A 15,597-nucleotide genomic window follows, 5' to 3' on the forward strand; every position below is an offset into this window, starting at 1 on the left:
GGACAGCCTGGCATGGCCCACCCTGGAGGCCTCCCAAGCCTGTTCCACCCTCACCCCAGAGTGTGGGCACCTCTCTGGAGGACCTGGAGCGGCGGCCAGCGGCTGCCAGCTGTCCTGTGCCCAGCTCTGTTGCTTCTGTCCACAGGGGGATTTCAGGGCTGCTCACAGAACAAGTACAGCCGTGAAATGTGAGCTTCTGGTTTCACGTTTGAAACCAAGAAACCAAACTGCTGTTGAAGGGAAGCGGGGGAGAAGCTGACTAGGTTCCTGGGGGTCACCCCTTCCACCTTAGACCAAAACAAAAGCTTTTCAGCTAAAAAAGTCCACAACGGCTTGTGAGTTAAAAGGCATTAGTTGAATGTTTTATAGTGATTTCATGTGTAGTTTTGATTTTTTAAATAAGATGCTAAAACAAGAAAAGAAAAATTACCTATCATGGCTTTAGCTAGAGATAACATGCTGCGCTGCACTCAGTCGTCTCAGCCATGCCCAGCTCTTTGTGGCCTCATGGACTGTAGTCCACCAGCCTTCTCTGTCCGTGAAATTCTCCAGGCAAGAGTAACTGGAGTGGGTTCCCAACCCAGGGCTTGAACCTGTGTCTCTTACGTCTCCTGTGGGCGGGTTCTTTACCACTAGTGCCACCTGGGAAGCCAATCGCTATTGATATTTGTATGCATTTTTCTAGTCTTTTCTTTCTTGTATATATGAGGGTGTGTGTATGTGGTATGTGTATTTGGCATGTGTGTAGTGTGTATATGTGGTGTGTGCATGGTATTTGTGTATGTGGTGTGTGTGTGTACATGGTGTGTGTGTATTTGGTATGTGTGGTGTATGTGGTGTGTGGGTGTGTACATGCTGTGTGTGTATGTGGTGTTTGTGTACATGTGTGTATATGTACATGGTATGTGTGTGTACATGGTGTGTGTGTATTTGGTATGTGTGGTGTGTGTGCATGTGGTGTGTGTACATGTGTGTATGTGCATGGTATGTGTGTGTACATGGTGTGTGTGTGGTGTGTGCGTGTGCGTGCATGGTGTGTGTGTATATGTACATGGTATGTGTGTGAACGTGGTGTGTGTGTATGTGGTGTGTGCATGGTGTGTGTGGTGTGTGTGTGTACATACATGGTGTGTGTGTGTGTGGTGTGTGGGTGTGTACATGGTGGGTGTGTGTATGTGGTGTGTGTGTACATGGTATGTGCATGGTGTGTGTATATGTAGTGTGTATGTGTACATGGTATGTATGTGTGTGTGCATGGTGTGTGTGTGTGCATGGTGTGTGTACCTGGTGTTGGTGCGTGTGTACATGGGGTGTGTGTGTATGTGGTGTGTGTGTATGTGGTGTGCGTGGTGCCTGTGTGAACCATGTATCAGCTCCCCCTCCACCCCACACGTCCATCCGTCACTCTCAGGAGGGAAGGGCCTGAGGGTGCTGTGGGAGCCGCGGATCTGGGCTCTGGCGAGACCACTGTGGACCCCTTCTCCACTCGCCGCCCCTCACGCTGGGGTCCCTGCGCCCTCCTAACCGCTGCCCTGTCTTTGCAGGACGGCCATTCTCAGTGAAGGACCCTGCACTCGCTACTGAGCTGTGGCCATGGGCCTGCTCGCCTTCCTGAAGACCCAGTTCGTCGTGCACCTCCTCATCGGCTTCGTCTTCGTGGTGAGCGGGCTGGTCATCAACTCCATCCAGCTCTGCACGCTGGTCCTCTGGCCCGTGAACAAGCAGCTGTACCGCCGGCTGAACTGCCGCCTCGCCTACTCGCTCTGGAGCCGTGAGTGCTGCCTGCGGTGGGCATGGCATGGCGGGGGGAGGGGTCTGGGACAAGGACAGCCACCTTTCTGCTGGACAACCCCAAACAAGCCAGTGCAGGGTTCCGTGGGGTTAGTGCTTGTGACGATGAAACAAGATGGCCGTGGGCTCCACAGCCGGGAACTAGGGGGCCTCTCCTGGCCGCGAGGAATGTATGCAGTGCTCAGCCTGAGCCCTTCACTGGGCTGAACCACGCAATTTCCCCATACCCGAGCCTCTGGACCCACAGAACGGTGGCTCCGTGTGGTCTCACACGGTACCCTGGATACCTGAAAACAAGCACCGTGTCAGCGCACCACGAGTAGGCCCGACGCCTGCCGGCACGCAGCCGTCATAGGCCTCCAGCCCCCAAGCCTGGAGCACTCCCCTCGAGTGGCCTGTTATCACATGTAATTACTTCAGCATCTCTCTCTGAAGAAAAAGGACCTACCTGTCTCTTAATTAAATGTTTAGGCATGCACAGATGTTACCTGTGTGCACTTGTGATGTGCGTGCATTTGGGTGTGTAGTCACGCTCACCTGTCAGAGATTAGGAAGCTTGGTGACGACCCACGGCTGGCGAGGGGAACACACTGCAGGTTGGGGTTCCCAGGCACTTCTTTGGACCCATAACAATCAGCAACTTAAACAGTTCTATTTTTTGACCCTAATTATTCCACCAAATAAGAATGTAACCCAGAAAGATATCTATAAAAGTACGTATATGCACAGATATATTCATTTTTCCAGGTTTATATTAACTAATATAAAAATGAGCAGCCAAAATGCCCACTAACTGTGCTGTGTCCACTGGATGGAGGCCCACACAGCCTCTAAGACCAGCAGGGGCTCTCTCTTTCCTGGTATAGAGAACCAAGTTCAAGATACATTTTTAGGTGAAAACAGAAGCTAAAAACAAAGTACAGAGGTGCTACCATGATTTACTTTTAAAGACGCGTGTGATGTGTCTGCACTGGCGTGTGGCCGTCTCTCCTTAGAAAGTGTGGAAGTCAGAACAGAAAATGTGGCTGTCCTGGGAGTGGGGATGGGAGGGACTCTGCTGTTTTTTCCTTACAATTTACTTAGCATAAGAACACCTTTCTTCTACAATGAAGAGCAGGTAGTACCCATTTTATGTCCTATGGGAAACGGTGAGTCTGTGCAGCTGCCCCCGAGACCTCCCCCTCCCCAGTGTAGGAGGGCAGCTGAGCAGGCAGTGAGGTGTCCAAGCCCAGGTGTGCGTGCCCCCAACAGGGGACAGCAGCCCCGCCCATGCTTCCAGCCATAAACAGGCGAAGGTTTCAGTTCCCAGCTGCTTTTTTCCTAAATAAAAGGCCACCTTCCTGTGTGTGAGAAGGAGAATTAGAAATACTGCCATGCAGAGCAGTTAGCAGCGTCACCAGGGCAGATGGGTGCATGCCCAAAGGGCAAATGCTGACTTGTGAAAATCACAGCCTCCACTGGCAGTAGCGTTCTCAAGTCAAAGCACTTCTGCACAGCCAGACTCTGAGTAAAGCTGGCTTTTTTAAGGCTGTAAATAAAGGAAATCCCTCAGCCACACCCCTGCCTCTCCGCAGAAGAGAGTACTAAGATGGGGTATCAGCACTGCTTCCCAGGGCCCCACCTTGGCAGCTCCAAGAGACGGGCTGGGTCTCAGCCAGGACCTTGAAAGTTTGCTGAAATGAGCAGACTGGCAGTGCCCATGGGGTCAACAGAGGCAAACAGAAATGTGCTTTTGGCCTGAATTAGTCTCTAATTCAGTAGAATCACATAGACTGAAACAAGTCATATATGAACTCAAAACAATAAACATACAACGGAAGATTTAGACAAAAGACTACCCAAAGTCCCCAGATTTGAAGAAGAATCAAGGAGCACTTCTATGCATGAAAATTGTAATTATAATAATTTTTTACAGTAAAAACTTAGTGAATCTTATATCAGATTAGACACAGCTAGTAAGCAAGTGGGTGGACTGGACAATAATATGAAGAGCTCACCCCGACTGCAGTAGAGTGACAAGATGAAGAATAGGAAACAGGAGCTAAAGGAGGTAATGAGAACATGCAGGTCTATGAAACGGGTGTTGGACTCTGTCCCTGAGGAGTGAATAAGGACAAGCACTGTTGGAGGAGATGGTGGCTGAGAATTTTCCTGAAGGGAAAATTCAATGGTCAGGACTCAGCACTTTAGCTACTGTGCCCCAGGTTCAATCCCTGGTGGCCATGCTGGCCATTGGTGGGACAGAGCATCCTCAACACGCCGCCTTTCCACAGGCAGCTCTGCCAGACCCACTCTCCCGAGGGCTGCCTGTGTCTGTCTGTCTAAAAGTTGGTTCCTCCTCGCGGCCCCCACCTGGGCCAGACCTCTTGTTCTGGCCAGAAAGGCCCGGGTCCTGAGTGCTGCCAGGTGAGGGTGTACACTCAGCATGGCTTGTTCACAGTAGCCAGGATGTGGAGATGGCATCCACGTCCATCAACAGACCAACGGACAAGCAAAATGCCGTCCATTTGGACAATGGAGTACTATTTAAGAGGAAGAAAATCCTGCTGTTTGTGACAGTATGGATGAACCTGGAGGGCAGGACATGGAGGGAAACCAGGCAGTCGCAGAAGGACCAAGACTGCCTGATTCCTCCTTCAAGGGATCCACATGACCAAGCTCAGGGAAGCGGAGCAGAGAACGGTGGTGGCCGGGGCTGGGGGAGGGGAAGTGGCGAGCTGCGGTCCGATGGGTGGGAAGTGTCTGTTACCCAAGAGGAGTGAGTTCTAGAGCCCGCTTAGGGCCTGGAGCCTGCAGTTAACAGGACTCTGCTGTGCACTTGGACATCTGCACAGAGGGAGGCCTCAGGTTGAACGTCCTTACGGTGATAAGGAAGGACACCTCCTCGTTCCCAGGCAAACTGCTCTAGAGGCAGCAGCCTCAGCCACCGGCTCTTCCTTGACCAGCTGACACATGGAGGCTTCCCAGAAGGAAGCCGAGGAGGTGCAGGAGCAGGCCGTCACCAGGCTGCTCGTGGTCTGTCCCAGCCCCAGGGCCCTGCCGCCTGGGGAGGGGGTGTGGGTGGGGGCGTTGGCAAGTCCCCAGCAGCCACCTGTGCTTTCAGATGGACAGGTCAGCCTAGCCTTGGACCTCTTTCTTCTTAAATAGCAATAAGGAAGTGAAATTCACCCACTTAGAGCGTGGAGTAGTCCTCCCCATGTTCCCCCCGCCATCTCTCCCCCACCAAGCCCCACAGTCACTAATCTACTTCCTGTCCGCGTGGCTTTGCCTGTCCTGCGTGGTCCACGTGATGGAAGCGTCCACTGCGTGGGTGTTGTCTGACTCCCCACACTCAGAGCTCCGTGTTTCCCAGGTTCATCTGCATCCTGCTGCGTGTCAGGCCCACGTCCCCACTTCGGCTGAACGATGCTGCCCTGTATGGATGTGCACTGCCCATTTCTTCATCAGTTGTCACCCTTCTGGGCTGTTTCCACTCTCTGGCTTTGTGAATAACACTGCCAGGAACATCCATGTTCAAGTTTCTACACCGACATCTGTTCTCATTTCTACTGGGTATCTTCCTGGTGGTGGAATTGCTGGGTCATCTGGTTACTCTGTTTGGAGCATAGACGCAGCTGCCCTGTTTACATCCCCACCTGCAGCATTGGGCGTCCCAGGCCCTCTGTTCCTCGCTGGCACATGCTATTTGTCATCCATCTGTTGGATGGCAGCTGTCCTGTGAGTGTGACGCAGTGCCTGGCTGTGGCTTCGGCCTGCACTTTCCTGATGACCAGAGATGCCAAGCATCTTCTCATGTTGGCCATCTGTAAATCATCCGTGAACAACGTCTGTTGAAGACCTCTTGTCTTTCCATTCCTTGGACCTTTATTCACAACTTGACTGTTGGATGGAAGTGGCCAGGCTATCCCAGGGGCATAGTTTGCCCCTGTTGGTGGGCCTCCATCTCCTCAGGGCCCTGGTCCCTTGATGGAGCTTATGGCGAGTGTGTCCTGGAGCTGACCCCTTCATGGCCCGTCCTCTCCATGGTTTGAGAGTGTGCACGTGTCGTCTCAGAACTGGCCTTCCATCCGGTCCCACCTCATGTAAAAGAGGAATTTGAGAGCCCAGTACATGGGGGGAGCTGTGTGTCTCCTCACTTCTGTCTGGGCTGGTGCGGACCCTCATCGGGAAGGAGAAGGCAGCCCCCATGCCAAGTCCCATCCAGTGCCCTGGCAACCTCTGAAGAAGGCACAGTTGTCTCCTGCCAACAGGGAAGCAGGCCAGGAGCCCACTGTCTAAGTGCTGGGCTGTCCTGCCTCATCAGCCTTCCCAGGGCTGGTCCTCTCTGAAAACCGATAGGTTGGTGTCCAGCACACAAAGGACAGGTCTCTGAAATCCATCCTGAGCCTGGGAGCTACACTTCGTGGTCTGAGGCCACCCTTCTCAGGATGCCTGGCCATGGTGGGTGTGACACTCACTGCCTGGCTAGGTGCCCACTGCCTCCCCAGCCACCTCATCTGGGGACACAATGTGTGCCACCCCATGGGTCCAGAGCACGTGTGAAGACCATAGTTGTACGTGATGATACTGGTGTCCACCTCAGCCCTTTGTAAAGAGTAGTGTGGATGAGAGTAACAGTGCTTAACACGTGTCAGCCAAAGACCCCCCCGAGGGGGACCCTGGTTTTATTCACTTACTTCTGTATTTTGGAGCTTCCTCTGAAACTTTCCACAGAGCCCCAGACTTAGTTTTGGGGGCTGAGATTGGAACTCCACCACTTTTTCTCTGAGCTTTGGGAATAATAATAACAATAACTCAAGTTGTCTGCTAGAATCTGATGTCATTTATAGGCAGAGTGCCTGGTATACAGTTGGTATTCAATACCTTGTAATGAAATAATAATAATATAATTATGATGCTGTATCCTCTTAACAAGTGAATGTTTTGTTCACCATCTCATCCAATGGGTTATTTGATTTTTAAGAAAAGTGAAGATCTGATTTTTTTAAATATATATTTTAAATTAAGTCCTTTAGATATGTTGATTACCAAAAACAATCCACCTAAAATGGGTTTCCTCTTCCATTTCTTCTGGGTTTTTTTTGGCTGCTCTGGGTCCTCGCTGCGGCACACGGGCTTCCTCTAGTTGCTGTGTGCCAGGGCCGTGTCCCCTGCATCGCAAGGTGGATTTCTAACCATTAAGCCACCGGGGAAATCCCCCTTTTTTTCTGCTTCCATTTGACTTCTTCCCTGACTTTTGCTTAGAGAGGTAATTATAGGTTTAGAAAACTTAATTTATTACACACACACCATCGAAACTCATTTCCAGCAGAAAATCCCAATCTGGGTGATACTGTGCAAGCCCCGCCCACGTCAGGGAGCAGGGAGGGAGGGCTGGCCGGAGCATGGCGGTCTACACCTGGCTGACGTCCCCGCATGTGTCCGCAGAGCTGGTCATGCTCCTGGAGTGGTGGTCGTGCACGGAGTGCACCCTGTTCACCGACCAGGCCACGGTGGACACCTTTGGGAAGGAGCATGCAGTCATCATCCTCAACCACAACTTTGAAATTGACTTCCTCTGTGGGTGGACCATGTGCGAGCGCTTCGGCGTGCTGGGGGTGAGCAATGTAGGGGTCCCAGGAGGGTGTGGGGTGAGCGACATGGGGTCCCAAGGAGGGACTGGCATGGCTCCCTGGGCGGGTCTGGAGTCTCCAGGGCTCTGAGTTTTCGTTGGCTCTGTGTTTAGCCCCTGGTCCCTCTGGGCTAGGCATGTGAGCATGGCTGACCACATGGGTTCTGGGACTGCAGGCTGCCCCAGGGCTCCCTCCTGAGTCAGGTGTTACTGCCTTTCCTTTGCAATCCTTCCCCGTCGGCTCAGCTGCCTCAAATGAGAAAGGCTGAGGGGTCCCCTGCAGGGAAGCCCAGTGGGTGGTGGCCCTGGCATCATCCTCAGCAAGCCCCCAGCCTGGCAGCCGGAGCAGCCCTGAAGGCCCAGTATACCCTCTAGGCTCCCCTCCCGCCCGCACGCCCGCATACCAGCGTCGGCTAGATCTGCCCATGGATTCTCACCTAGTGGCACCCACACTCTGGGGCCCTGCCCATCCCAATGGCGTCATACTCAGTGCCAGGGTCTCCCGATGACAGCCAGTGCTAAGGGCTGCCTGCAGGGCGCTGCCCGTGGGGACTTCGTGGCCATAATGCACCAGCTGCTCCCCCTCTCTTCAGAGTTCCAAAGTCCTGGCAAAAAGGGAGCTGCTCTACGTGCCCCTCATCGGCTGGACGTGGTACTTCCTGGAGATTGTGTTCTGCAAACGGAAGTGGGAGGAAGACCGGGACACCGTCATCAAAGGCCTGAAGTCCTTGGCCAACTACCCCGAATACATGTGGGTGAGTGAGGCGGCGGGGCAAGGCCACACAAGCTGTGCTACCTTGGGCATCAGGAACGCAGCCAGGTTGTTAGTTGTAAAGCCAACAAGAGCCTCTGAGCTCCAGGGCCACGGCCCCGCCCCATGCACCTACGGAACCCCTCTTAGCCCACCTGCTTCCACCTGCTCCAGGTGGGCCCCGCACATCTGGGCCCACACAGAGGAGGTCCTGCTGGGCTGAGTTGGGAGCACCTCTGGAATGTTAGCGGAGAGTCTGCCCAGGCCCCCAGGCTGTTCTGTGGAGTCAGGTGTCAGGACAAGCCCTGTGAGCCGCAGTTCTGTGGGTCAGCGTGGACTTCAATTCCTAGGAGGTTTGCACTGCACTTAGAGCAGCCACCCTTCAAGAGCAGAGTGGAGCCTGGGGGGTCCTTTCTGAGCCCCTTGGTTGGAGTTTGACTGACAGCCATCTGAAATGATCGGTATCAATCGGTTTGAAATCAGTTCTTTGTGATTCTTCTTTCTGGTCTCTGATGGCAATTATTTGTGAGCCGGCTGTTTATGTATTTAGTGTCTGTAACTCACGTTGTGGAGAAGGAAATGGCAACCCACTCCAGTATTCTTGCCCGGAGAATCCTATGGATGGAGCAGCCCGGTGGGCTACAGTCCCTGGGGTCGCAAAGAGTCGGACATGACTGGGTGACTTCACTTCACTTTCACAACTCACATTGAGGCAGAGGGATGGGAGATTTTGCTTTCCACAGGCCACCTGGAGGCTGGCACCCAGGGACACCGAGTCTCACTTCTCTCCAGGAAGTGTCTTTTCAGTCCCTGGGAGTAAGTGCGGTGCTACCACTGTCTGTGAGGAGTCGTGTACAGACGTGACCGACGCATCTCTAACTGGCCTTTGTCCCCCACCACGCCCTAGTTCCTCCTGTACTGTGAGGGCACACGCTTCACGGAGAAGAAGCACCGCGTCAGCATGGAGGTGGCCGCCTCCAAGGGGCTGCCCGTCCTCAAGTACCACCTGCTGCCTCGGACCAAAGGCTTCACCACCGCAGTGCAGTGCCTCCGCGGCACAGGTAAGAGCTGCCCGCCCTGACCACCACCACCCCACTCCCAGCACAGTGGGAAATGGAATCCGTGATTTGCCAGAAACCAAATCAGTGTGTTCTGTGTAAGCTACAGAATGCCAGTGGCATTAAAAGGAGATCTGAGTTCGTGGGTTTACGTGTTGTAAGATTCCTGTGTCATTTTTTGAGGTGATAAAATACTAGTTAATGGAAAACAACTAAAGTGATCATTTTTTAAAAGTATGTAACTGAAAACCTGATAAAGGAAAAAATATATATCCAGTTAATCCAAAAGGACGGCAAAATCAAAGAAAGGGACAAAGCATAGGATGGATAGGAAACAGCCAGACATTAGCTTTAAACACAAGTGACTCAACTACACGCCCCAGTGAGAGATGGGAACCCTCACAACGGGCATCCAGGTGAAGAGCCACAATGGGCCAAGCTGCTGGATGTCACCTGTCACCCTCTGCACCCTCCCTGCAGTCACAGCTGTGTACGACGTCACGCTGAATTTCCGAGGAAACAAGAACCCGTCTCTGCTGGGGATCCTCTATGGGAAGAAGTACGAGGCGGACATGTGTGTCAGGTGAGCTACTGCCGCAGGCGGGGGCGGGCGGGGCCGGCGGGGCGGGCCGGCGGGGGTGGGGGCGGGGCCGGGACCGAGCCAGCCTGCACCTTCTGCGCGGCTCCTCCCCTCTCCAGGACGCCCCCACGCGGAGGTGCTGGGGCATTCCAGCATCCAGGACCCGCGCATGATGGGGCCTGTACAGAGCAAAGGAGGCTGCGCCAGGTGCAGGCAGAAGGTTCCAGAAGCTCCAAGGGAGGCGTGATCCCTCCCAGTGGAGGGAGCAGAGGCTTTGGGAAGAGGCTTTAGAGAGCTAAGACCTGCCAGTGAGTAGGCTGTTCATAGGCAGGAGAAGGACAAGCTGTCCCATCCTGAGCAGCATGCCCATGTGATGCCCTTTTCATGGTGTACAGCCATCTAGACCACCTGGGAGTGATGGTGGGGTCAGGGCCATGTCCTCCGCCTCCCTCTCCTGGCGATCGCGGGCTGAGTCGGCAGGTTCTGTGCTAGCCAGCCTGAACCCCCTTGGCTTAGAGGCAGCCAATACAGAGGCACATCAAGCTGAGTAACACAGGGCTGCTTGGGATGGTGGGATCCATGTCTGTAACGAAAGATCAAGGTCGGGGACTAGAGTTGTGTTGCAAGGTCATTCCTGTCTCACAGCCACACTCTGACCTCCACATTTCTCTGCCTCAGGAAAGGAAGACAAATCACCCACAAAGTCTGGTGGGGGGGCAGGGGGGTTGACACAGTAGTGGCCACCAGGGGCTGGTGATTTTTCTGGGGCCCTGGAAGGTCCCGTCCTCCTCAGGGAGCCCTCGAGGCAGATCTTGGTCTAGCCCCTGGGTAGTAAGGGGCTCCAGGCGTCCCAGATGTCCATGGTCAGAGCCAGCAGGTTGCAAAGCGGTTGGTGGAGAGGGGACCTACCTGGTCCAGCTCCAGACTGGTGCTCACACCTGCCCCCAGGTTGCACCGCCCTCCGCGTGGACATTCAGCTCCAGTGGGGAGGACTGGTGCTGTAATCTGCTCTTTTTCTCCTTTGTTGCAGAAAACGAGGGGCTGTACTCAGTATCTTAACAGATATATTTAGAATTTTGGAAGGGTTCAACTTACTGCTTTGTATTATGTACCGTTTGGGTGTTTTGGGCAAAAGCAATATTCCATTGTAATACAGGTATTACACATACCTGTAATCAAACAAGTCAGGGTTCGCACGACCCAGTGGAGTTTTGCTTCATTTTCCCATCCCCTACTGAAGATGCCCCAGGGGCCTGTGATTAGGCAGGGCCAGGGCCATGGGGACTGTGGCTTGAGGCTCTCCTGTGTCCATTCTGGCAGTTGGGGCCAGCATCCTCAAAGTGGCTTGAGTCGACTCTAGGAGATAGTATTCATATTGATCTCATCATTTAAAATTCTTATATATTTCATGCTTCATACATCAGACATACAACAGAACCTGTATGTGGTATCTGTGCAGTTAGGGGAGAACAGTCAGTTGAGTTTGACGCTGTGGGCAGTCATCTCTCTGCAGACAAGCCTCTCCTACTTCCTTTCCTTCCCGAGGTGGTGCCTGTGATGAGTCCTTCAAGTGATACCTCTCGGTGTGGTCTGGGGACTCCTGCAGTGCCCCACACCTTCCGGGTCCACAGAGATAAACCGTTTTGTTTACTAAGGGGTTAGCAGTCTTATTCTGTCCTCTCAGTGCACAGCGGAGTCTCCCGGAGGCTGCGTGATGTGTGGTCAGATGTCTGATTGCATGTTCTTGTAAAAATCCTCTTTTCATTTTCACCCACAAAAACCAAAGTCCTCAACTTTTAGAGGAAAAAAAAGGTTGATATTCCTTCAACATAGAAGATTTGCCTCTGGCTGTGGAAATTTCTCCTGTCTCTTCTCTCACCCTGGGCCCTCCGAGCGATAGGCAGTCAGGCCCGGCAGTGACCGCGGTCCGCTGGTTAAGTGCGCTCGGCGGCCCCTGCTGGCGATCCTCAGGTATTGCAGTGCCCTGGAAAGAGGTCCCGGTCTTACCAGGTAGATACCTCCCATCCTGGGGCTGGTAATTCAGCTGGTGATGTGATTTGTACACAAGCCACTGTCCCAATTGAAGTCAGCATTTGTTAGGTGAGATTAAATTTTCAAAATCTCTTCAGCTTTTCAGGCAAGTAGATTTCATTTGTGAAAGATGAAGTTTTCTTTGCCTCATGAAAGACACTCTCAGCGATGATCACATCCAAAGACGAACTGAAAGACCAAACCTGCTGCTGAGGCTAATGAACAGTCCCTTCCCAGTGGGGCTCACTGCTCCTGTCCATGGGGACACTCCTGAAGTGTCTCCGTGCAATGCTTCAGTGCTCCTGCACATTTGAAGCGCCTGCCAGGGCCCTCCGTGATCCCCCGCCGTCCTCCGAGGCACGGGACACTGCTCGAGGGCAAGTTACTTTGATGTTTGTGTGTTCTTAGAAATTGAGAGCCAGATTTGAATAGAAACGGCAGGACTTCATAAACTGTACCAGGAGAAGGTGAAGGCGCCCAGCTCCACAGCCCCCCCCCACCTCCAGCCCTACCCCTGGGGCCTCACAGAAGTTCCTGATGCACAAGAAATTACTTTCCCCTGTTTCAGTTTGATGTCATCTGGTGATTCACTTTGCTTTCAATCTTCTTAATGAAACAGGAGATTTCCTCTGGAAGAGATTCCACTGGATGAGAAGGAAGCAGCTCAGTGGCTTCATAAACTGTACCAGGAGAAGGTAAAGGCACCCAGCTCCCCCCACCTCCACCCCTACCCCTGGGGCCTCACAGAGGTTCCCAAGGGGCAGCTAACAGGGCAGGCAGGTAGCACGTGGACTGCCTCTAGAGACAGGCGTGATGTGCCACTCTCAAATTCTTCTTTCCAATCCTTTTCTGCATCTTTCATTTTTCCTAACTTTCAAGAAATTAACAAACTAGAGGAAAGTGTACTGGACATTACAGTGCTTATATAACCATTGCCGATAATATCACATTTGTTTCATTTTGTGTAAAAGAAATTGTAGGTATGCAACACACATTGTATGTGTGTGTGTATACATATGATTTAATATGTAAGAGACACACTATAGATGACACGACAGCTTTTTTGGTGACCCCACCCAGTCCCTCCTCCATTCCCCTGACATGTCTCACCCCTGACTCTTAGGTTTGTTTTATACACACGAACATACAGGGCACTAGGTTCTCATCTTCAGCAACAAAGAAGCTCAGATAATCAGAAAGCCCTTCTAGTATAAAACACATACCCTTTTATAAGGGTTTTAGCCAAGTAACAGGCGCTTCCCAGGTGGTGCAAGGGTAAAGAGTCCACCTGCCAATGCAAGAGACACAGGTTCGATCCCTGGGTCGGGAAGATCCCCTGGAGTAGGAAATGCAGCCCACTCAAGTCTTCTTGCATGGAGAATCCCATGGACAGAGGAGCCTGGTGGGTTCATGGTGTCGCAGAGAGTCAGGCATGACCGAGCACACGTGCAGCAGCAACCAAGTAATGTGTGAAATCTTCAGAGGAATTTAAGCAAACTTTTAAAATTAAAAAAATACAATGCATATCCTTTTAAATGCACTGACAGGTGCTAAAAAAAAGTAAGGGACCTCTCTCAGGAGCAAAAGAGGAGGTGGGACTGGGAGTCAGCCGGGAAGACTGTGAGTGGAAGCTCGAGGAGTCTGTTGGCCCGCCCACCCTGTGGTCTTGAGTTCTGATGCCTACATGGAAACAGAAAACATGGATTTGACTTCACTCGGGGCTGGAAGTTAGAACTGAAGACCCTGATGAAGCTGGGACCCTGTCGGACTTTCATCCTCATGGAGGCTTGAAACTGGAAACTGAACCTGCCAGCACAGGAGTGACTTTGAAGCTTGCCTTTCCCCTCTGAGTCTTGAAGCATCTCCCTGGTGATTCATAATCACAGCACTGTCCTTAAACAGGTGCGGGATTGACGTCAGACTAACAACATAGTTCAAGAACAAAATCAAAATATCAGCATAAAACAGTGGTTCCAGGTGAATCTCTCTAGAGTCCCTGAGAGAAGCACATGTAAAGCTAGAAGAGCACGGCTCCAGACTCAGCTGCTGAGACTTCTGCTGGAGACGCGCTCGTAACCGAGACCCGCCATGCGTGGGCACGACAAGCAGACAGAAGATTAAAGCCTCCTGAAACTTCAGCTGTGGAACCACTACTTGGCAGAGACTCAGATCAGCTTGCTTGAAATGACTAAGCGAAAAAGAAGGGATTGAGGACTTCCCTGGTGGTCCAGTGGGGAAGAATCCACCTGCCAATGCAGGGGTCATGAGTTCAACCCCTGGTCCGAGAAGATTCCACGTGCCTTGGGGCCACGAAGCCCACGTGCCACTGCTGAGCTCGTGTGGCACAACTACTGAAGCCTGTGCGCCCTAGAGCCCACGCTGTGCAACAGGAGAAGCCACGGCAATGAGAAGCCTGCACACCGCAACCAGTCGCCCCCACTCACCACGACTGGAGAAAGAGCACGGGCAACAACAAAGACCCGGCACCGCCAAAAATAAAAAGTGACAAATAAAAGAAGAAGGGATTGAAAACAAAAGAATAAGACCTATTAAAAATGGAACAGATTTGAGGAAACCCAAGTAAGATAGACAGGCATGAGAAATCTAGTAATTGACAGTAAAATCTTAGTTAACAGATTAGATAGAAGATTTGATACAGCCGAAGAGAGAATTAGAAGCTGGAGTCAAGACTGCTGGGAGAAATATCAACAACCCAGATATGCAGATAACACCACCCTCATGGCAGAAAGTGAAAAGGGACTAAAGAACCTCTTGATGAAAGAGGAGAGTGAAAAAGATGGCTTGAAATTCAGCATTCAAAAAATTAAGATCATGGCATTTGGTCTCATCAGTTCATAGCATATAGCAGGCGGAAAAGTGGAAGCAGTGACAGATTTTATTTTCTTGGGCTTCCAAATCACTGCGGATGGTGACTGCAGCCATGAAATTAAAAGATGCTTGCTCCTTAAAAAGAAGGCTATGGTAAACCTAGACAATGCAGAGACATCACTTGGCTGACAAAGGTCCATATAGTCAAAGCTAGGGTTTTTCCAGTAGTCATGTAAGGATGTGAAAGTCGGACCATAAAGAAGGCTGAGCACTGAAGAATTGATACTTTCGAGTTGTGGTGCTGCAGAAGACCCTTGAAGAGTCCCTTGGACTCCAAGGAAATCAAACCAGTCAATCCTAAAGGAAATCAGTCCTGACTATTCATTGGAAGGACTGATGCTGAAGCTGAAACTTCAATACTTTGGCCACCTGATGCGAAGAGCCAACTCATTGGAAAAGACCCTGATGCTGGGAAAGACTGAAGACAAAAGGAGAAGAGGATGGCAGAGGATGAGATGGCTAGATAGTACTACTGACTCAATGGACGTGAGCGTAAACTCCAGGAGATAGTGAAGGACAGAGAAACTTGGTATGCTGCAGTCCATGAGGTCCCAAAGAGTTGAATACAGCTTAGCAAATAACATCAACAAAGGTTTCGAGGAAATTACGCAGCATGTATCACAGAGGAAGTGAAAACATAAAAGGAAAGTTAAAAGATCCAGAGGCTACACAGATGTCCAGAAGGTAACAATTATCCCACCAGAGGATCAGGTGGGAAGAATGATAAAGCGCAGTTGTCAGGGATAACCATAAGACTTCCAGAGTTGAAGAACACGGGTTTTGTCAGGTTCAAGAAACACAAGTCAGGGATGGGATCAATAAAAAGAATGTATGTACATACATATGTGTACACATGCACACAAACATATATTACAGAAACATACAT

General features: G+C 51.6%; 1 protein-coding gene across 1 annotated transcript in view; it reads left to right on the forward strand.

Annotated features, from left to right (window-relative positions):
- AGPAT3 (1-acylglycerol-3-phosphate O-acyltransferase 3) overlaps nucleotides 1-15,597 on the forward strand; it is a gene marked incomplete at its 5' end in the record, with an annotated part of 29,026 nt that overhangs the window by 10,776 nt on the left and 2,653 nt on the right. Inside the window, 6 exon segments of the mRNA NM_001038046.1 lie at nucleotides 1,545-1,771; nucleotides 7,219-7,388; nucleotides 7,996-8,157; nucleotides 9,061-9,214; nucleotides 9,692-9,794; nucleotides 12,442-12,517. Of these exon segments, the coding sequence (NP_001033135.1) occupies nucleotides 1,594-1,771; nucleotides 7,219-7,388; nucleotides 7,996-8,157; nucleotides 9,061-9,214; nucleotides 9,692-9,794; nucleotides 12,442-12,517 (843 nt within the window).

Source organism: Bos taurus, chromosome 1 (assembly GCF_002263795.3).
Source record: "Bos taurus isolate L1 Dominette 01449 registration number 42190680 breed Hereford chromosome 1, ARS-UCD2.0, whole genome shotgun sequence".
Lineage (NCBI taxonomy): Eukaryota > Metazoa > Chordata > Mammalia > Artiodactyla > Bovidae > Bos > Bos taurus.